General features: G+C 43.3%; 1 protein-coding gene across 3 annotated transcripts in view; it reads left to right on the forward strand.

Moving 5' to 3' along the window:
• KIRREL1 (kirre like nephrin family adhesion molecule 1) overlaps positions 1-24,369 on the forward strand; it is a 2,247,154-nt gene that overhangs the window by 714,696 nt on the left and 1,508,089 nt on the right. For all 3 annotated transcript variants that reach the window (XM_069635419.1, XM_069635420.1, XM_069635421.1), the window contains one exon: positions 10,985-11,142. In XM_069635419.1, the coding sequence (XP_069491520.1) occupies positions 10,985-11,142 (158 nt within the window). The remainder of the gene's footprint in view (positions 1-10,984; positions 11,143-24,369) is intronic.

Raw genomic sequence — 24,369 nt, forward strand, 5'->3', positions numbered from 1 at the left:
ACAGGCCAATTATGCAAATCACTTGATTTGGGTTGTTCACTAACTCATATATCAGACAATCTTCAGATTACAAGAGGGACGCGTCAGGGGTGTCCGTTATCTACGCTTCTTTACACGATATACCTAGAACCCTTGTTAGCAACAATTAGACAGGACCAGAGAAAAAGAGGTATACGGTTTGGGGAGGAAGAATATAAAATAACGGCATTTGCAGGTGATATGATGCTGACCTTAACCATTCCAGAAGATTTGATTCCGGTATTGAGCATGGAATTGTCAAGGATGGAAAAGGTAGCAGGCTTGAGGATTACTATGTCCAAATCAGAGCTGTTGGGCATTGGGTTGACAGAGGCGCAGTTGGGAAGGATTGTTACAGTAAAAATGGTCATGCTACCTAGATTATATTTTTTTTCAGGCACTTACGTTTTCGTTTCTGCGATCATTTTTTAAAAATATAAATAAAATATCACACTTTGTTTGGCAGAATAAACATCAGAGGGTGGCCCTGGTAACATTGATGGCACCTAGACAGAAGGGGGAATGAGACTCCCTTATATCTCGAAATACTATGAGGCTTGCCAATTCCGGGTGATGGGGGAATGGCTGTCTGTTGATCGGACTGAACCATGGACTGTGATGGATAGGGCACAAGCAGGAACACTTCTGGAGCAATTGCTTTGGTTAAATAAACATGATAGACCCCACCCAGAGCACCAATACGAGCAGAGTACTTTCAGTTGCATGTGATACTTGGGACCGTCCTTTGAGGCAGGGACACCTCTCTGCGCGTCAGTCACCATTCATCCCGTTGTTTAGGAATCCACAGTTTACACCAGGGATGGTACAGGGTTCTTACAAGAAATGGAAGGAAACATATTGTAGAAAAGTGGGCAGTATGATAGTGGGGTGGAGGGTAAGATATTTTGAAGATTGTAAAACGTACATAGGGTTAACAGAAAAAGACAGAAGGGTATATTATCAATTACGTCATTGGCTGAAGCAGCCTGATATTAAAAAAGCCTCTTTGACGCCCTTTGAGCTTTTTATAACTACGCATAAGGGAGATAAACAATTGGTATCCACACTATATGCTATTTTTGGTAGATTTGCAGTCGGACCGCAAGTGGCCATATATCCAGAAATGGGAAAGAACACTGGGGGAGGAAATTCCGGAATCGGATTGGGGAAATCTCTGGGTAAATATACCTAAGTTGACGAGATCTATTCAGACCAGGGAAGTGTGGTATAAAATAATGATGCAATGGCATTACACACCAGAACAATTATATAACATGTTTCCCAATGTAGCACAGGAATGTTGGAGGGGATGTTCAGGAAAGGGAGACTGGAAGTACATCTGGTGAGACTGCCCAGTATTGAAGACATTTTGGGATTAAATAATTGGGCAGATACAATTGATGGTGGATGGTTCCGAATTATATACACCTAGGGAATGGATGTGTGGGATGTTTGAGCCAGATAAACAGTTTTCCTTGAAAACGAAACTTAAAGCTTTTATGATATTGTTATTAGCGGCTTGGTTGGTAATAGCAAAAAAATGGAAACCGAAATCACCACCCAATAATATAGAATGGCTGCATAAAGAGTGGGGAATATTAGCAATGGAGTGGGCCACATATAGATTATAAAGGGAGACCAGCAGATTCCGGACAGATTGGGGAACGATAATTGAATATCTTAAAAGGTGACTACAGGCAACAATGGTGCCCTCAGAACTTGAAAATATTGGACATAATGTAGAGGATGGGACGTTCCTTATTCGAATACACATCTTTTGCAATATGAAGGAAGTAGTGCCGGCAAGTCAAGGGGGGTGGGAGAGAGCAAGGGGGGCTGTGCTCCCCCATTTTCATTTTTCTTGTGTCTATGGTTTTGTTTCTTAATGTTACATTTGGAAATGCCAATAAAAAAAATAAAAAATAAATGGGACCGGATAAGGAACTACAGATTGGAATGGGTCGTGTCAGCAACTATTCAAATTCACGAACAACGATCTTGGAATAAGGAACCAAGAAGACTGCACACAAACAGCTACACTGCAACAATGACCATAGTTGGGCTGAAGAAAAAGAAGGCTTTTAAAGCAGACTAGCGATTACATGCTTCAGGTGTGATTAAGTGCTAGCAACTGCCAGCTTTAGATGTTATGTAGCCTCAAACGATCTATTGCTACTAGGTTGGGGATGAAGCTGTGTGACAGGCATTCTGGGAATGGTAGTCTTTTAGTAAAAAACATAATGGCTGGTAAAACCCCAAACGGAACAGGGTGGGAAGGGATTCTGAAATGCGAGCCTAGAGCTCCTGTATCACCACAGCCGTATAGCATTAGGTTCCGAAGCAAAGTCCAATACTGAATTGATCCCAAAGCATGTCCCCAAGTGATGCTAACAAAATAAATGGGTGTGGGTCATGACATCCACAACTCCTTGCTGGTTCTGGAGAGGGTGTTTGAATGTGGGTTGCTGGTAACTTATTTATGAATCCTTGGGTACGTTAAGGAGATTTCATTTTTATGAATTGCCCTCTTGAAACACCAGTAAGGAGAAGCTAAGGGAATAACCTATTTTAATAAACTAATATAGAAATGCTTTTAATTTTGCGTTGGTAATTTATCTAAATGAGGCAATGACAATCTTTATTTTGACTGCTTTCATAAAATACACAAAACATACTAAATGCACATAAGAATTGCAATTAAAGAATTAAAATGCTTCATTCTTAATTTAGTTGTAGTTTGAAAAAACATGCAAATGTATAAGCTACTGCTTAGGCGCTTATCTCAAATGCAAACCTTTTTCTGTCTGAGGGCAGTGCTATTTTCTACATAGCTTGATCAACCCAAAACAGACATTTTGCAAGGCTGTTAGGACGACTACTACCTGGTCTCTCCCTTATTAGGGATCATCAGTGCAGTATAGTCTAGACACCCTTGTGGTTGGAGCGTTTGTCAATGTTTTGAGTTAATGTGGCCACTAGGCGTCGTTGTGTAATGTGTGACTTGACTCAAATTAACTTTTCCTACTTTCGTATTTCAGGTGAAGGTTTTTTTCCAAGCCTTTTTAAACCCACCATAGCTTTCTTGGTGTTGTGAAAACATGGCCAAACGCTTCAACCACATATGTAGTTGTCCTGACAGCCTTGCAAAATGTCTGCTTTGGGTTGATTAAGCTATGTATAAAATAGCACTGCTCTCATAGACTAAGACAATTTCCTGGAGAAAAAGGTTTGCATTTGCGTTAATTTGAATACCCACAATGCCTTTCTGTTGTGGCTCAGAACTGGTGGTTAACTTCCAGCGGTGGCTACTAGGTGGCGTTTGTAGCAGAAAATCTGATAGTTTGTTCCTTATACAATTCCACACCATTCCACCAATCTGTATTAAATTTTGCATAGTTACATGTTGGGACCCTCCGGACATTAATGACTACATGACATTTGGACACCCCCACCCTTGATTTCGGCCCCTTCACACATGAGATTGTTGCCTGAAATCAGCGAAACATCAATGTGGTCATAGAAGGATCGTTTAAGTGGCTCGACGCAAGGAAAGGAACGCAATTCGAAGTTGACGTGAGACCTTGAAAACCACGTTTGAAGGCCTAGGACGCACAGTTTCTGAGATATTTGCACCGTAGTGCACCAGGGTGAGGCGACAGGTGGGGAGAGTGCATATAAGGTCTCAGTATGCTGCAGTATGCCAATTCTCGCTTCCCCTCCACATCTGCTCCAGGGTATGTCAGCCACCCACACGCACCCATTCTCAGTGCAGTTTACTTCAGAGTGCAAAGCACATCAAGCGATAAGCGACCCAGAACTTGCTTACAAGACAAACATGTTGCCCCTGAGCTATCCTTCCTCAAAGATACAAAGGCACAAGCATTTACATCAGCATGGCATTTATGCTAGTGCAAATGCTTTGGATTCTTATGGAATCTGACTGCTTTTGGCACCAGCTAAAAGCTGTCATATTAAAAAGGATTCCATACATAAATGGCAGGAGGCATTCTCCCGGTGTGGTGCAATTGAAAAATGGGTTTACAGGAGATTCTGCCTGCATTTACACCTTTATTTTGCAATTCATGGTGCAGATGACTAAAATTACATGCAGGGCTGGGACTTGTTTACATGTAAGGGCAAACACAATGGATACATTCCCTGCAATTAACATTTGTACACAAAAGTGTATTTGTTAACGTGCTGAGAGCACAGTGTTGTACAATAGATTTTTCAGGTTATCATTTTGCATTCTGGGACTTGTGGGTTTTACTTTAGGATGTAGATAATATAGGTAAAATGACATTCATTTGGCTTAACATGTTTCTATAAGAAGTTTCATATCGTCAGGTTGCTTTGATATGGGATGTGTGTATTGTTCAATTAAATACTACAACAGTATTACTTTTGGCCTTGAAAGCATAACATGAGAATGGCAAACTCTTTGCTAAGCCCAGTTTATGCCATTTTATTGAGACATGGATAACATACCTCCCATTTTCATGGTTTCTTGGAGCTTCATGATCTGTATGCAGTGGCCAAGGAGACTAAAACAGGGCAAGGATGCTTTGTTGCAATGCTGATGTGTGCACATCTGAAAAGATAAATGTCTGTAGTGTGTACGTTTTAGATATTTTGTGACTTGTCTAGAGCAGTGTTTAATTTGTGCTGGAGGTTACTAACATCAATTATTTGTTGTTTACTGTGGGGTTTGTCAGAGTGGCGTTTAAGGAGTGTGGCAATTTGTAATAGCCTATCGGTGGTATTGTGGGTTAGTTTGGTGTTTAGGGAAATTTAGTATAGACATTTGTCTTTGTTGGTGTGTACACTCCATTGTGTGACCTATGTTTTGCTGCTGGAGTTGTGATAAGATGTATTGCTAGGCTACGGGATACTATGTCAGGTGACCCCCATGCCATGAAACATATTCATGGACTTATATAGACACTTTCCCTGGACTTTGCTTCTGACTGCTGTCAGAAATGAGAGTCGGACACAAAGATATAACATTCTCAACATTGGCCATTTTATTAACAGGAAGGTCTTTGGATGGAGGTCTAACTTTCCCTATCCTAATGTGAATGTCCCTTCCTATGAAACTAAAACTAAAGCAGAATGACCTTGTGTCCAAACTCAATCTGACCTTCATACTAAGATGAAAGCAAACAGTACAAGGTTTGTTTTTCGAAGTTCAACTTAATAGAAAAGTGCAACCACTCAAACATATAACTTCAACAAAAAACACTTCTTGAATCCAGGGTTTTCTACCTTCCCCTGGAATACTTCTGGTAAATTATTCACAATGTTCTTGTAACAAGACCAGTCTCTGAAAGGCATTACTAATGTCTGTCACCTAATACTTTCCTCAGAATGATGAAACAAATGTTCACTTCACAACACTGGTTAGGATCAGGCAAGTAAAGGTCTTACCTACTTTTCAGGATGGCATAACAAATGTCTCCTTCATAACAGTGATTCAAATATGATATGATAGATTATTTATAACGTGCTTAATACCCAGAGGTTTCTAACCGCAGACCCGGGATCGAGCTTGTGTTGCTCTGTGTCGTCTTGCTTCCAAGGCGAGCACGTTGCCGCTGAGATATCCTCCTGAGATATGGCAAAAGGCATGTCTTTTAAAGCTTCCGGTTGACAAAATGTTCAACTGAAACAAGAACAAGTCTCTTTTCAAAACACCAACTTAATGTATGTTTCCCGGTACACTCTCCTGCCTGGAAACCAACTGAAAATGCTCAACATCATGGTTTACTATCCTGCTAGGAATATCTCTCTTTTGGTTCACAGATATTCTTACAATTGCACCTCTTCAATGGCACAACCCTTGTGGACTTCGGTTAGCACTTGCACCAATCTCCCTCATCCTGGCATCGCTTATACGAGTGTTTCATCAAACTATTTCTGTCAACGTCTTTTATAATGTCTCTTGGCAAGACTTGTTCCAGGCTTCCCCCAACTGACATCTCATGTCAGGAGAATTGCACCATATTCGCCTTGTCCTTTCAGTTGTATTGGGTCGGTATTCAAAAGTACTTTTAAAATGATTTTTCGCACATACGCACGTCCCGGGGTCCCCTCCGATGCTAGACTGACTCACCGGCTCACTGTGCGTCGGCTGAGATTTGCTCACGAGGGGCCAGCTTCCCCTTCTGGACAGTCTCTTTAGGTCACCGCTTCGGCTCTACTGCCCTTCACCGCCAAGACGTGCACAGCTCTATAGGACTGCGTCTCACATTCCAGCCCCGCTGCACACCATCTGCGTGTTCTCTCCCGTAGGTCCTCTCCTGCGCTGAGCAACACCAACCTGCTTCTGGCAGGTGTCTCTTCTCCCCACAGCCCTAAGTGGGTTTTTCTTTGCCACCAGCCACGCTTCCTGCTCTGCGCACTCTGCAGCCTTCCTACTCTCTTCTTTCATTCTTCTCATACTTGACATTCCCCTTGTTGTCCTCCCTGCCACAGATGATCTGAAGATTTAAATGTTTTGTGTAATTGGCTAGGTTGATAACAACTAGACTGCACATTGTTTTCAGTCACATTTCCTCCACTTTAACGCCTTGTCCCTCTTCCTTATGAAAGTACTTAAAGGTTTCTGGGACAGTTCCAATAAGTTTCAAATGATTTTGAATCACATTGTTGAACAGTTGTGTTTGAAATACATTCACCAAAAACAGACGTGTCATATGCTCTAGGTTCATCATGTATACATGGAGATTGAATAGGGTTGTTTGAACAAAGTGGCTTTCGGAGTTTTACAATCAAATGGTTTTGAGTAATGGCAGCAAGCCATCATGAATTCCGGAATTAAGGAATTTTCTGTACAATAAGATAATTTTACTGCTTCTCTCCATGTGGAGTCGCCACTCTCCGCTGACAGCCATCTCCTCCCATGTGATCCACCCTCAGAATAACATCCCCGGGGTCAAGATCAGTTAGCGGCTGCCTTCCCCAGGCCAAATGGGAGGAGACGTTAGGCTGGGAATCAGGGATGAATCCTCAGAATTCATCCCACTGGGACCTCAAAAAGACTGCAACTCTAGCGCCATTCAGTCTCACATGGGATTAAGGTACAATGCTGCTAGATATGTACCATGAACCAGCAACTTACAAACACAACCATGCACTACACCATTGTTAGGCAGAATCCTGTGCAATGCCCTTAGGGACCACTACACACAATTAAGACTACAGGTGGCAATACAAGTTCTACCTTTGGTACAAGCCTGTACTACTATGTTAAAGTGGTAGCAGTAGCAGAGCAGCCAGGTGTATCTCAAGAGTACATGAGCAGTAGCAGAGATTACACAAAGGGACCACAATTACTGTGACTCAAGCAAACACTGACTCAAGGTTTCAGGTAGAAAAAGTACATTTATTTTAAAACATTTGTTATAAGCACAACACTTCTATTAATTCATAAACCACACGTAAAATACACTATCAGTAACCAATTCACTTTGTACGGTATACTTCAAGGTAAGTACCCTGTGTTTTGCGAAACAAAAGACGTTACCGGGAATACACTTGTGATCACTTTTTGAGAGTAATGACAGTTCAGTCTTACTAAAGAAATGCGTATCCGCTGCAAGAATTGTTACTGGGGCAAAAACACACTTAGCACTTGAGATACCCAGAGAGATTTCGGGGCAAAAATCATAGGCAATACTTTTGTCAAGGCAGACAGAACAGAGAACACTCTTAGACAGAAATTCAAAAGTCAATAGGCCGGAGCCAGTGTCAAGTGGAACCGGGTTCCTGTTGTCGAGGATCACAGTCGGATAGTTCACGATTCAACGTAGCCAGGAGTACTTAGATATTGTCAACAGAGGAAGCAAAAGTTATAAGAAGGAGGAAAGACGAGGGCAAGCCTTGGAGGCGAAGAAAAGGGATTCACCCTAATTCCTCGAGCAGAACACAGTACCTTATTCAATGAAGAAGCTGGTGCCTCAGCATTTGTTCCTGGTAGTTTTCCTGTAGACCCTCGGTTCCTGGAGCTTCGATCCGAAGGAGGACGTCTGGAGGGATCTGCACCACACAGGGATGAAGCCGGCAGCAGCGACGGTGAATAAAAGGTGCGCTCCTTAAAAAACAGTTGGCTATCCGGACCACTACAACAGTGTGCATCGATTTCGACCACGAAGAGGGTCCTCTGGATGTAGAAGATGAGCTGGTTATCCCCACCAAGCTCAAGGGAAGAAGACTCCGGACTGGATCTTCTCTGGTCGTCGAAGGGTAGATAGCTCAGGACTGCAGCAGGGCTTCACCAGGACGGGATAGTTGCAGCAGTCGACTTCTTCTCTGCTTCTCTTCGGTTCCTTGTAGTTCCAGTGGCGACTCTGACTTCTAGCCCAAGAGACCTGCTTTTTATGCAAAAATCCCCCATTCACACAGCCTGGCTGTCAATCACGCAGCAGGGGGGTTGCCCGGCCCGGACAACCACCTCAGCCAATTATGGCAAAGTGTGACTTTGGTTTCCTAGGATACCCTGTGCAGGGGGTGACTACACCTCTCCCTCACATTCAGCCCACCTAGACACCCAGGGGCCTAGAGGAGGGCTTCTTGGTAGAAGCCCGCCAAAAGACAGTGAACAAAAAAGGCAAATATGGTTTGCCGCACAAAGTAAAACACAAGAAGGACTTTAACAAAAAGAAATGACGAATAAACCCGACCGGAGCCAAAAGAAAATGTATTTGGTCAAGCGGGTTTAAATTTAAGGCTAATATAATAGCCTAAAACAATACCACGTTTATATAGTATAATCGCGGTAGAAAAGTTAGGGTAGATACCACTGCCACGTCTAAATGTTAAAAGAGCGAAACAGTGCTCTAGGAGGTACAGATAAAAAGGGTTAAGGATTAACCCTTTCCAGTACTCCTTGTAAGATGGGGTGTACTGGATCTGTGGTTAAATGACTAAAGTTAATGGCAACTTTACCCTTTTCTGGGGGACAGTAGTCAGCCTCAGAAATGGAGTTGGTGGGAAGTCTAAAAGACAACCCTGTGTCACTCCACTGAAGGTGCTGTGTAACACTCAAAAGAAGGGGGCTACTGAAGTGGTGTACTCCAGAGTCCACAATCACAAAAACAGGTGAAATACACATGGCAAAATACAGTAAGAGTGGAGAAAAGAAGGGTACACTCTTACCAGGTGGAAAATAAACTCCAGAAATCCAGCAAAGCTGCTGAGGGACTCACTAGGTAAGGGAAATTAGCCATTGAATGAGAATTCTCCCTAGCAACCATAGCCACGGCAGTACCATGCTGGCAGCTATCATCAAAATGTGCACTTTGTATTTAAAGAACATCATGTTTTAGGAAATGCTGCTTTCCTAATGTGCATTAAATTACAACATTGGTTGTTAATTTTACACACTTTTCCCAAAATATTCGTTCAGGGAAACGGGAATGGAGCACCATAAAGGCATGGCTGATTGGTCCTGTTCCTTACTAAGTGTGGTTCTCCATCCACCTCTCATCAATGGACGGCCTTTGAAGTGTGAGGGCCACTAAGCCAGGGGTCACAACGTCCAGGTGGCTCATTGTACTTTGGTGTTGGCAGGTTAAGTGGGTTCGGTCCCATTCACCTCGTCAGAATTATGACTATTTGAACCTTGGCTGTCACTATCACAAATAATTCGGGAAGGAGGTCATGCTTTGTCAATTGTTATACAGTGGCACTCGACATAGCATATTTGTGTATGGAGCTGTTCTTCTCTGTGTGTGTTTTCAGTGTGTGTATCAGCCATCTGTATCAGCCCTCTGTGTTTGCCGTAAGAGTTACATGTTTGCCTTTTTTTTTATCCTCATTGTAAACTGTGCAAAGCGCTTATTTCTTATGTGCTTCTAGGAAATTATATTTTTATGCTGTATGCAAACGGGGTTGGCGATAGCTCACTGAAGTGCTTGCCACTAATAACCGTTTTCATCCTGCATCCCTTCATAGTAAATCCAAATGTCTTTACCCAAGAAGTCTCAAAGATGTATTTTATATTTTTAGAACGATTGACACATGTGGTCCGGTGCTTCGCAGATCTGCTTTAATAAACTCAAAACTGCTTCTATTCTTGAAAGAAGCGATGCAGAAATATTAGTATTTTGGTGTTAAAATAAAGATGGGATAGTAGGAAATGTGGTCTGCTGGGTACACTGGACACACAGTGGGCTCAATGTCTTCTCCACTTGACCAACACGTGTTCATCCTGAACAAATCACTTTACCAAAGAAGTCCAAAGTCACGTCACATATACAGGTCAGTTCTGAGTGTGAGCTTGCTGTAGTGAGGCAGGACTGCGAAGCCCCTAGTTTTACTCGATTAATTTAATCGGCATGCCCACTTGAACGGAGGAACTTAATTCACTTGCCCCTCATTGTCTTTGTGTGTGAGGCATGTGACATACTTACCACCTCCTCTGCCTCATTGAATATTAACATCACCTCTGTTCCAACTCTCAACTTTCTGCATAGCATTGCAGATATGCGAGATGAGTTAGTGCCAGAAGTCATAGCTCTGTAGTGCACTCTTCTCGAGTCTTGGCCACCTCGTGATATTTAATCAGAGCTTGGTGACACAATGATTGGTATATTTCAAATTTACCAGTTTCAAATTTGTTGTTCTACTGGAATGTTGTATACGGGTTTTTATGGAAATCTTTGATTTGTTTAAATCATGATTTATTAGCTCCGCATTCTGAAGAATTTTTGCAGATGCGCCATGTGAGTACTGCTGCGTTTTTCGTTTATATTGGTTATTATAAGATCAGAAGATGCCATGATAAATCACCCGAGAATGATCAGCTTGTGGAGGGTGGAGGGGGAGTAGTGTTTAGTGTTTTACTGAACATCTTGAGGTTGAGGAGTGGCAGGAGTACCACCACGTTTTCATGCTTTGGCAACCTTGCTATATTCATCTTGATGCATTCGATCTTAAACGTTTTCCTTTTCTTATTGTCAAACAGTCCCTCCGGAAGATCCCATCATTGAAGGAGCACCCGAGATCCTCCTGAGGGCAGGCACTTCACACAACCTCACCTGCCATGCCTGTAGTGCAAAGCCTGCTGCCAGCATCATGTGGTTCCGAGATGGGGTACAGCAGGAGGGAGCAGTCACCAGCACAGTAAGCTGTTTTTCCATCCTTTGGTTTGTATTTTACTTTCCGATATTATGGGAATAGCATCAATGTTTTTGGCAATACCTGACATTTCCCTTACCAATGAAAGTGGAAATGCATACATATTTTGTTTGAGGAGCTGCACTATATGTGAAGTCCATTTATTTAATCTATAGGATTTTTATTATGAGCAGACTTGTATGCGGTACATTGGTGTACATCCAAACGGCCTACTTCAATGAGTGTTAGGAAGGCAGAAAACGTATCTGATTGGGCTAAGCCCTCCCAGGCGACTGCCGGGGTGCTTGCTCTCTTGTTTTCGCCAACCACATGAGCACATAGGTATGTAATCGTAGATGTTTTAATCTGGTGACTAAATTCGTAATCAAGCAGTGCTTTTTGTAAATTGCGTGGCAGCATTTGCCAAGGTGGCTTTGTGTACTTATGAGGAACTTAAACTGATTTAGTTTCCTCCTGGGTAGCCACTATACTAGCGCCAGTTATGCTGTAATGCAATAATTTTAGCAGAATTTACAGACTCTCTCCCACCTTTGTACCTTTGAGAGCCAATTGATATTGTGTTGTAGGAACCCAATGTATACAAAATGTGGCTAATCTGCTCGTGAACGTGAAATAATTAGTGCTTAGTCTGAGCTGGGCCGAAGATGGCTGCTGGGAGCTCTGCTGGAGGCAGCTTGCTTCTTGGGCTTCCAGGGTAGTTTTAATACTATCCACCCTTACCACAGATGCACTGATTTACTGACTAACGTAATTTTGTTAAGAGAGTAAATGCGGGCCAATGTGACCAAGGCCCAATTTACAGGAATACATTGCTCTATAGATTGATTAATGGAACTAGTTTACACTAGAAGCATGCGTTTTGCACTACCCAGATCCATGGACCTTAAGCAAATTGTGTTCTCCCCAAGTATAATGGGCTAGAAGCAAACTTTGCAGCCTGGTCTCACCACAACCACCATCTGTTGATCACCCAAGTCCCATAAAGGTCCTGCTAAATGAAACCCACCCCCCACCACACATTAAAATCCTTCCTGTATAATGGGCTAGAAGCAAACTTGCAAACTTTGCAGCCTTACCCACCAGAGGGAATGCCTTGTCCCTCCTAGAATTATTCAACAACACTGCTATGAATCTGGTGAACACTCAAGGATGCCTAAAGATCATTTGTGATAAGAGCAAACAATCCAACACCTTGTACACCCAATGGTACAATGGTGGCACAAAAACCATGACCCTGGAGATCTGACCAACCTCAAATCTCTCTGCGCCAACCGTAGGATTTTGTTTACACAGACCAAAGCTGCATACTACTCCAGCACCATTGTGGCAGTCTCTAACATGAGAAAAGCCCTTTGAAGTAGTAAGCATTGTACTAAGCTCTTGTCTGACCCTGAGGTGCAAGCAACGCAGGAAAAATGCAACAGAATGAACAGCATTAGCCTCCCCCCCTGCACTCTGACATGGACACTGCCCCTCTTTACTGAATTCTCAGCTCTTTTTCTTAGACCTCCTAAAAACAATCACCTCTCTGAAACCTACTTCCTACTCCAATATCACAATTGATGTGCCCGGCGCTCAAAGCGCAACTCCTGCATAATGAATGCATCCCTCACAGAAAGGTTATTCCCAGACAACAGAACCTCTAACATGCATTGAGCCATCGTATTATGATGTAAAAAAAATATTTTCTCATTGCATTGTTTACCAGCCTACTCATATGCTCCTCAAAAACTGTATGGTAATTTGCCTCATTCGGCCTTCCACATGTGCTTTTAAAACTGCCTTGCAATTTTGCCTTCACGTTAGCTTTTAAACTGCCTTGCAATTTCGCCTTCTCGTGTGCTTTTAAAACTGCCTTGCAATTTCGCCTTCACATGTGCTTTTAAACTGCCTTGCAATGTACCTCCTTCGCGATTTGTAAACAATACTGCAACCTACCCTCATATGTGGTTTGCCGTCTCATACGTGTTGCCTAATTATTTTTCTAATAGTGTACTGTTATCTGCCTTCACACGTGCATTCGTAACAATACGGAAATTTGCTTAGCCATACTGTGCAACCTCTACTTTATTATTATACTTTTACAGCTAGGTGCCCAACTCTGACTTGCCACCCTCTTGCCTCACCAAGTAACCTTATGTTACATGCGCACCATGCCATACCTGCTAAGATAAATATGCTCGCCTCTTACCCTATAGTCCATCACACCATGAAGCTGAAAGTCCTCACCCAGCTCACTGCTCACCTTGCCATCCTTTCCTTGCTTTCCGTCCTCCACCTGTTCTCGGACATGATCCACAAACCCACCCAACACCCTCCACACACGCGCGCTTACATCCCACATCACAGCCGAGCTCCCTGCAGCACCTTCTATTAACATATTCAGGTCCTCCCACGCCACATGGGACACAACACACACACTTACACTTACTAACCCACCTAACTACTACACCAGACTCTCCAGACCCAGAACACAAACTCTACCTAGGCATAATATTGCCTTTCCTATGACCACAACGCTCAGAAACCTTAGACTCGGAACCCGTACCCATGTGAGAAATACTACTCACCCCCTCTTGCCTGCATACCTCCATTCCAAGGTTAACCCTGACACCTAATACCGGGCCCCCTCTCAACCTCAATAAGCCATCCAACTCTCCTCCTAAAGTAGCAAAACCACGATTATTTAGAAACACGCAATCACCGCATTACAAATGTGCCTTGCTCAACGTTCGCTCTCTCACCGCTCATGCTCTTGAAATAAATTACCTCATACTTAGCCAAGACATAGATATAATAGCCATCAATGAAACGTGGCTTCACGAGGCATCTGGCCGGGCCATCACACTAGCCCTGTCCACAGGCTACTCTATCCTCCGACAGGATAGGCCCTCTAAATTAGGAGGGGGGGTTGCATTGATTTACAAAGATGCACTATGCTTCAGGCCCATCCCTCACCCATGGGAGGGTAACGCAGACATCTTATCTGCCAAACTGTCACTGTAACCCAAAAACACCATCAATATTCACATCATATACCGGCCTCCAGGACTCCCTGCAGACTTCCAAGGACACCTCATCCACTTACTTAGTGACAGTATTAAAAAATCCACTAAAACTCTACTCTTAGGCAACCTCAACCTAGGATTCAATGACCCCAATGATAAAGCAGCCACTTCACTCTCCAAAGACTTCACAGACCTGGGATTTACCCAAAATATTATGAGCCCTACCCACTCCGAAGGCCGTACCCTTGACTGGTTGGTTGACCACAATTGTGCCTCCACCATCACCTCTAACCTTGCCTACCGATGGACAGACCATAATTACATTCAATTCACCATCCCCACAGCCCCCGGCACTAAACCATCACACATGCCCCCGCCACACTAGCAAGAAGCACTAAAACACGAACTGCCGATAACCTCTGACCCTATCTTGACATCCCATGCCTAGCACCTCCCTTCTCGCAAGACACCAACGTCTTAGCCGATATATTTAAGGACATCCTAACTAAAGCAGTAAACTCCTTAGCCCCTTTAGAATGCAAGAAAGAAAAAAAGTATTTTCACACAAACTCTTGGTTCACAGATGAGCTCCAAACCTTACGGAATAACAAACGCCAGGCTCTCAAAATCTGGCAGACTAACCCATCTGACGCTTCCAAAGAAAACTTTAAATCAGCTGCCTTGCAGTATAAAGATGCTATATTCACTGCCAAATATAATGCGTTTAATCTCAGAATATCCAATGCGAATTCCCAATCCAGAGAACTCTTCACCATTTTTAATGAACTCACCGCTCCTCCTACCAGCACTGATGAGATCATTAAAGATGAAGCGTGGTGCACAAGCATACAAGCTGCAATGCTGAAAAAAATAGACCTCTTACAAAATTCAAGATCTTCATAAAGCCTTACTTAACCAGAACCAGCCCACACAGACCAGGCCCAAACGTAAAGCACCCAACTTCCCTAAATTCTCCTTTAAAGATATCACAGAATCTGAAGGTATAGACATTCTCAACTACATTAAACCATCGCTATGCAAGGCCGATATTTGCCCACCCAAGATCCTTAAGGACTGTGCCGAGCCCCTTGCTCCACTCTTGACTGCCTTTATCAACTCCTCATTTAAATCGGGCATCGTCCCGGACATCCTCAAAGAGGCGTGGGTGCGCCCCCTACTGAAAAAGGCTACGCTAGATGCTTCCCAGCCTAACAACTACCAGCCCATAACCACCGTCCCGTTTCTCCTCAAAATACTAGACCAGGCTGCTCACAGCCAGATCCAACTATACCTGGAAACTTACTCCATCCTGGGAATAGACAGTCTGGATTCTGCAAAGGGCATGGCACTGAAACTGCCTTGCTAGATCTAAAAAACCAAATCACCCAAATTTTAGACAAGGGCAAGCCGGCCCTCCTCCTCCTCGACCTTTCAGCGGCTTTCGTTCTTGTAGAACATAAAACCCTCACCGGCCACCTTACGCAAGCAGATAATTTTTCTGATCAAGCAGCCTCCTGGATCACATCCTTCCTAGAAGGTAGAGCAATTAAAGTATTATTAAACATAGCAAATGCAGCACCCACCATCATTCACTGCGGAGTCCCTCAGGGATCTTGTACCGCCCCAACTCTATGCAATCTCTTTACTAAGCCCCTTTTTGATAAGCTCAATGCACTAGGGATTGCATACACAAACTACGCTGATGAGACTAGGTGCTCCTACCACTAACAGACTCATACGACCAAGACGCAACAGCGCAATGCCAAATCTATTCCACCATCCAAGCATGACAGTCTCTACTCCAATTCTAGCATTGACAATTGCCTCATCCCAGTCCTACAGACACTAGGGGTCCACATTGATGCTACTTTATCTATGAACAAGCAAGTCAGCACTATTGTCTCTGCCTCCACCTTAAGCACCAAACTCATTAAAGCTATAAAACCTTTTCTAACCAAGGCTATGTGGCTCTCAATATCCAGGGCCACCATAGGTGCTAAGCTTAACTATTGCAACGCTCTCTTAGCAGGCACCTCTGTAAAGAACATAAACAGACGCCAAATCACCCAAAATAACTCCTTAAGAGCAGCTTTATGCATCCCAAGAAGTGACCACATCTCACAAGCTAGGCAGGCAGTTCATTGGCTCACAGTCAAAGACCGCATCACTTTTAAAATCCTCACTACCACACACAAGTGCCTTAACTTTACTGCACCTTCCTACCTTTCAGACACACTATCCTGAACAATTTCAGCCCGGCCCATCAGAACACGCTACACAAATCAACTTACCGTCCTACAAATCAACAGGGCTAAAGCAGAAGGGATAGGCTTCCCATATTTAGCCCCTAAGCTTTGGAATGCCCTCCCTGCTACCCTCAGAGCAGAAACATCGCTCCTTGCCTTTCGGAAAAATTTGAAAAACTCACTCATCAACTAACAACTTACCCCCTCCTTCTCTCCTCTGACTCACCCTATTTCCTATGTAAATTGTTTTATAAAATGTACTATAAGTATTAATGCTATCATGTAACTAAGCTCTGTTCACTCTCTGTAACAAGCGCCACGATGCCTTCGGGCTGCTGCGCGCTCTACAAATATGATTAAATAGACAACCGCAAGAGTTAGTCTTGTATGACCAATGTAGGATTGGGCCTTTGATCACTGTAGCCAAAAGCAGGCCCACCCTTAAAGAGTACGTACACGCTTTGTCTGTAAAGCAAGTTTATTATACAAACGGCCTGGAGGGCTTAGATGACCTCAAAGAGTCAAACTGACCGGTCTCCCAGAACCACACAAAGAACACATATTTCATACAATTTGCAAAAGGTAAAACTCTCACAAAGGTTTTGTTACAGAGTCAACCCTCCCCCCCCCACACACACATGATTGGTTAAACCTATACAGTGTAACCATATTCCCTTTAATTCCCACACTTCTTATTGGATACATTCATCTAAGCACCATCCTCTTTAACTTATAATTGCATGCTTGATATTCACACTACACCCCTCTCTTGGGCCTTTCCATATTTGGTCATAGTCCCATCTCCTAGTTACACAGTTTCCACAATTTACAATGTCAATTATCACAGGTTCCATCTGGTTAGAAACCTTTACCACTACTTTTGACGCATACGGCTATTCTATGGAAACTCCATCGATGTAAAGAGGAGGAGTGCGAACACATTTCCTTTTGATCTATTGGTGTTGGTTTTATTGCCCAAACATATTGGTGTCCACATTTCATTCTAAACTATGGGACTTACCATTCCAGCCCACATGGCCCCAACCCACACTGTGACAACTATTGAAAATCCATGATCAATCAGTGCTCCTTTCCCTGAAAACAGCCGGCATCAGGTTTAATTATCTGGCCCTATCAGGTGGCCGGAATCCTCCTGTGATTCAATAACAGACTCCTATATACTTAGAGATTGCATCTCCCCTTCACAATGCACCTAGACCATAAAAAAGACCTGTCTGAAACAGACCATCTGATATTTATCGCAACTGCTGCATTCTTTCCCCAACCTTGTGAAACTTGTTTTTCAGTCTGAGTTCAATAGCCCAACCCAGGCTTTTAGCCAGCGCATTTCCTAACTTGTCCGAGAACTCTGCGGCAAAACAGAACTGTATATTCATACTGCCCAAAACCTATTTCCCTAGAGACCCCAAGCAGGTGTACCCATACATGTATGTTCAGGACTACCACATCCCCTCACGCTGATATTTTCTTTGCAAATCTCTTAGCTCGCATGTACATGTAGAGCTCCCTGCTGCTTGATTGTTAAGCGCTATGCGGCATGACACACCTGTATTGCGTTTAAATTGTATAAGCAGTTTTGACACTTAAATGTATCAACTAAAACACAAACACTAAAAATAATGCATCTCATATTCTCATTAGCTACACTAGAGTAATACTAAATTGCAACATTATGTCAACCTCTCTGTCACCCCAGCCACCAATATGGCACATGCAATTTAAACTTCTCTTTACCCGTGTGACCCTCATCAACCACCCCAACTCCTCCCTTGAATAAACTGCCCTAGACCGAAATGATCTGGCCAACCTCTGGCCCATTACGAACCTCCTGTTTATTGGCAAAATCTTGCAAAAATGTGTTGCTCCACAACTACAGCTACACCTCCTAAACTATGATCAGTCAGGGTTGCATCACAAGTGTAGCATCGAGATGGTTACCATCCATATGGTTGATTATGCACTATAAATCATGGATAACAGCAACTCATGCCTCCTTGACCGCTATTGACGGTCGATCACTGTATTCCCCCCTCTCTGACAGGATGGGATTCTCTGCCACTGTCCTGAATTGGTTTGACTCCTACCTCTCAATCAGACACCAGGCTGTCCAGATGAACACATTGCATTGTAGCCTACACAGTTCAATCCTCTCACTAATCCTTTTTAAACTTTACATGTAGTATCTGGGTACACTCCTCACAGAACCCCGATTTAGCAATCCAATACACAAGCGATACTCTGTTGTACATGAGAATAAAAATCCCCCAGGACATTAATCGTCTTACCTACCCATCATCCCATCGTGGATGTTGCCTGCCTCAAACTTAACCCATCCAAGAACGAATTTGTCCTCATCAGTCCCCCAATAAATAGCTTGTCCAATAAAAGCTGAATGACCGGCACCTAAAAGGATTTAATCCTCAACTCTCAGATTCAGCAAAATCCTTATGCTTCACCATTGGCAGCAGCCTGTCCTTTCAGAAACGCAGAGCAAATAGCCTGGCTCCAAATTTCCACCCATTCCAAAATAAAACCCTTCATTCCTCCGCAGGATTTCCAGACCGTAGTGCAGGCCTTTGTGGTCTCGAACATCGATGGGGTATATGCCCTCCTATAGAACCAAGGATGAGCAACCCCTACAACGTGGACCCGGGGAGAAATAACCAAAATGAACAACCCAAGAGGGAATGGGAACCACAGAAATAAAGAACAGACTTAAGAAGAATTAACATGAAATCATGGGCATGGGGGAGGAAATAGGCCAAGTCAAGGAAAATAAAAAATTAGTATACTTTATTCAACACATATCAAAAAGACATTTTTAGAAACAATTAACACATGATGTATCATAAAAATGCATAAAAATGCACAATTCATTATATTGCACAATTGAGGTGTACTACAAAAAGTAAAAGTACATGCATCACGATAGCCCATACTGCAGTTGGGGATAGAGAATAGCACCAGACTATACCCTACTATCTCCTAGATGCATGCATCCAATAGTACTAAATCAACATGTGCATAAAACCATAAATAGAAAATCAATGGATATAGACAACCAACATGGATAATACAAAAATATTTTTTTACAGTTGGATGTTGAGTTAGAAAATCATAACCAGTATAAAAACCTGGACTGATCAATGTATTAACAGTTAATTCTGTAAATGACGATTGCGCTAAAGCAGATGTAAACTTACTAAGTGCAATATTGCATACCATTTCCAACTTGAAAGCCACTACCAGTACCTTGCAAAAATGTTAGCATTAATATGAATTGCAAGGTATCAATAATGATTATTACACAGTAGTTTCGACGATCTTCAAAAAACTGTCTACAACGTATCTCCAAGAAGAGAGAGACGAAATGACAATCGTCTTCTTCAGGACTTGGAAGAAACGGTTCTATATAAATGAAACAACATTAAACATAGTGACCAAGAATAAACAACTTGATTTTCTTCCCTCTGTTATTCCGTGTCAACAATCCTCTTCTGTGCGTGGAAAATCTTTGTATTCTATCCTTGTCTGATTCTTCACTGTGGACAATTAAGACCACCAAAAATAAAAATAAAACACAATACAGATATAATGTGAGCGAAACATAAAAAGCCATGACTTTGTCTAAATCCCCTCTCCCCCTGCCCTACAATAAAATAATCTACATGTAGTTCCCTAAAGAATTCTAAATGGAAAAAGGATAGCCCATAAGAGTCACCTTGCAAGGACCGCATATGGATAGTAGGTAAGAATACCTCTTCTAGCCACGCAGAAACGATTACAAATACTCAGAAGAGTCAATATGTAAAGACATGAAGAAAGAGAGGAGAGAACACAACTCCATTGAGATCTCTCTACTCTCCCTATGAATGCTACAAGCATGAACAGAAAACAGGACCAGAACAATGGTGGAAACAAAGTCACAAACCCTATGGATGAAGTTGAACAAACTCTTCCTCCGCCCAAAATATGTAAAACAGGGCAGTAAAATCAGGAATGGTGATGTCACAGTTGTGTGCGGCCTCATTCATATGCTTGGAGTATCACATGCATACGCGCTGGCTCCCAATCTAAGAGCAAGAAAAATAATAAAAGTGCTCAGAAGGCATAGTGAGCCCAGATGATAAATATTGTTGGACACGTCTCCCAGCCGCACATTCGGTTCCCCTAAAAGCAGTCCACCACGATGCAGCACATCTTATTATGGGTGCTAGGAAATTTTCCCGAATCGCCCCCATCCTACGTGAACTAAATTGGATTGGCTTCCTCTTCTGGCCAGGCTACTGTTCAAGACTGCATGTATCATCTTAAAAGTAGTCATGAGTAGCACACAAGCGTACCTGGCAGCTAAACTCCACATATCTAGTGACAAACACTTCTTGTTAACCGGCTTGAATCACAACTAGTCTGCAAAGAGGACCCATGAGCAGTCCTCTTGTCATGCACACATTTACATTACTGCGCTACTGTTAAAAGATGGCAGCCCAAATACTGGCTACCCAAACCTAGTACAGCACTCCTCTACTCTCGAGCTAGGTTCACGCTTTAAACAATAAAATAGAAAAATACAGAAATAAAACTGACATGATGGGAAAGAGCAGCAGCGATACTGATAAGACAACCCTCAATTGTGATTGAGGTCGGACCACAAGATAAAGCAAACCTCTAATTGAAGTTGCCACTCTAAATTTCATGAGAAATCTAGATCTAAATCCTACAACTATGGTTGCTCTTGCAGCTAAACATGGACCTCCATGAATAGCCAACAATCCACCTGCTACAATTACCAGACAAAGCTACCTAGCAAGGAGAATGCCCTTAACTCTTTCACCAAAAAGAGACAAACCACCTGAAATAGTATAGAGCATACAATGCAAATATGTCCCCTTCCATCTGTTAGATGCTAGTTTAGTCTTGATTTTATTGAAGGGAAGAAAGCAGCACACGCAGTTACCTTTCAGTGTTGGGTTAATAGGCATGAAACTAGTAACAATGTTTTGCACATTTTGTGTTCCATTGTGGCTTGTTAGCTTAGGCACTTGAAATGCACACACTCGTTTCTACTGGTACAGTATATGCATTTCTTCAACAAAAACAAAGTAGATGAGTCGAGTAGTCTCTCGTTCACAAAATACCTTCTCTCCCCTTCTGGGGTAACCAGCAGTCTTATCACTCACTCTACCTATGATCAGGTTTTTCAGGACACCATTAGCCCACAGACAATATCACTGTAGGTTGTCAAGAAAGCTATAGCTGTCCTGAAATTCAGAGACTTTCATAAGTCTCTGGGTGATGTCGAAAGGTCTCACAAAAGCAACTCATAATGGTTTTTGGTACTCCCCTCCCACTTGCTGACCTCTCCTCCTGGTCTAGCCAAACCTGCAGTTCATGTACCTCTGCCTGTTCTCTCCATGGACGTCCTCCAAGCTCCTCTACTTATCTCTGTCAGAATCGTCAATGGTTTGGCTCACCTGAGTTTTCCTGCATGCTCACGTGAAAGCAGATGATTTATTTTATTTTACATTTAACCACGCTTAATACCAGCAAGTGGTTTCTAAGTGCGGGATCAGGATTCGAACCTGTGTTGCACTGCGTTATCTTGCTTTCAAGACAAACCCGTTACCCCGATGTGGTATCTTCAGGAGAGGTGGGGTCTGGAGCGGAATGCCAAAACAGGAGAAAAAACCTTCCTTCAGGAAGGGAAAAATCTGACTGCTGTAAAGGTCTTCTTGATCTGCTGATATACAGAGATATGCTGACAAAAATGTGAGAAGCAGTGATCCAACTGGTAACAGAATCCACATGGAAAATATAGAAGCAGGTTCACCAGATAGGATAGCAATAGGATGAATAGGAAGGAAAAGGGCAGGAGTAACACGAGTAAGGGAAAGCCAGGAAGGACACAATGCCAGGAAGGAGGTTCAGACAGAAACGAGGACGGGCAAGGAACAAGCTTCAAAAGAGAAAAACCATGGAGAATCCAAGAGATGAGCAAGTGTCAGGATCCATGCCCCTGGCCCCCTCAGGTGTAACAGCCCCCTGGCAGCAGTGGTGCTAAAGCCCTTCACACTGGCCCCAAGGGCCTTAAAACGCCATCAGAAATCTACATGGTGTCAGTCCTTACGCCTTTGGCGCCAGGCTCATTATCAGGAATAAAGGAATATCACTTTAGGACCTTAATCCAACATGGAGGCCTATTACACAGCTCAGTTCTTTAGAACCAAGCCATGGTGTCTAGTGTTTTGGGTGTGGCTGGGCCTGGAACTACTTGGCCTGGAACTACTTTACCTGGGCTATTTAAACCACAGCCGAACAGCAGAACACGCTTTGCATTATTCTGCACTCCTGCAGCGTAATGCTCATTGTGTCCAGCTCCTGCTCATCTGCTTATCCGGCCGCCCGATCCTGAAGCCCCTGGATCTGGATTCCATTAATAACCTGGAAGAACAAGAACCACATTAGTGAACAAGAACACTTACCTGTGAAGTAACCGGTCTTGAATCCGTCCTGCGCTTCGCTTACCACGCCCATCTCCGGAGTTCACCGCAACCTGCAAAGGTAAAGAAACAAGGACAGCATTAATAACAATTCTTACCTGGGGAAGCAGCGAGTCCTGGCAGCACCCTGTGCTTCGCTTACCTCGCCCATCTCCGGGTTTCACCGTAACCTGCAAGGGAGAAGGAACAAGGTCAGCATTAACAAAGCACTTACCTGGGCATGCAGCACTTCGATCGCTCATCACTCCGGAAACATCACCGCAACCTGTACAAAGAAGGGAAGAGAACACAGGTTAGCAATTAACACCAATAAACAGTGCAGTGCTCCGCGCATAAATAACTCACTGTGGTGTTCTCCATCGGCGCGGCAACTCAGAGATCGCTACCATCCCTGTGAAAACAAAGAGACATTGTTAGGGAACAGCGTAGTGGCGCAAGACGCCGAGAAGACAGAGAAAAACGGAGGAAAAGAAAGAGACAGAATAAAGACGGAAAAGACATTATAACTCACCTGGAAGACAGCAAGCGGAGTCAGTGTCACAGCCGGTCTGGACCCGACATAAGGGCACAGGGACCAGTGAAGCAACTAGGTCCACGGAACGCCCGCACTAAACACGTGCCCCTGCACATAGATGCAGGACGGAGAGTTCAACGCACAAAAACCTAAGGTGAGCAATAACCCCAAGGGAGGAAATTTGGACCAGAGGGAGGTGGGAGTCCACCCAGCACAGAACTAGTATCTTAACTCTCCATTCTTCTGATATAGGCGCCACCCAGCATCTGCCACATAACCAAGCAGAGAGGGTCCCGGGATAGCGCTTAGACCTCCATCCAGTATCGTGTGGCGCCCCCGTGGATACCAGGTGAGCGTAACAGCAAGGTAGGGACAAACCGCATACCAAGCATTGAGACGCGAGGATCAGATGTTCGCGTTCTGTGTATTTTAAGGGAGGCATTGTATCACAAGTATGACACTGACACAAGAACTACAAGTTTCAAAACCTTAGTTAAATTCTTGGGGTTTGGAAAAACTCCTACTTTGCCCTATAGCTATGATGGGAGTAGCATCTAACATCAAATAATAAAGAAGTCCGTCTTAGTCAGTCGAATCATAATGGCCTATACTACAAACACCTAATGCCTGCCTATCTCATTTACAACAAGTGTGTAAAGGGGTATGTGTATGCAAAGGAAGGTCTCAATTCGCCAGCAGAATGATGGACTTTTTTAATTTTTTTTTTAAATTTCTTTATTGGTTTTAAAGTCATAAAAGAAAAACCATTATCAGTCAACAAATGGTATGCTTATCAACAATAGAATCCCAACACCCACTCTCCCTCCCTTTCCCCTCCCGAGACCACGGTTAGTTCCAAATTCACCTCGAGTCTGTGCCCTGGTCGGGGCTACCCACGCTGCCCAAGTCGCTATTTGCTGTCG

This window comes from Ambystoma mexicanum, chromosome 1q (genome assembly GCF_040938575.1).
Source record: "Ambystoma mexicanum isolate Mex_15411 chromosome 1q, UKY_AmexF1_1, whole genome shotgun sequence".
Classification (NCBI taxonomy): domain Eukaryota; kingdom Metazoa; phylum Chordata; class Amphibia; order Caudata; family Ambystomatidae; genus Ambystoma; species Ambystoma mexicanum.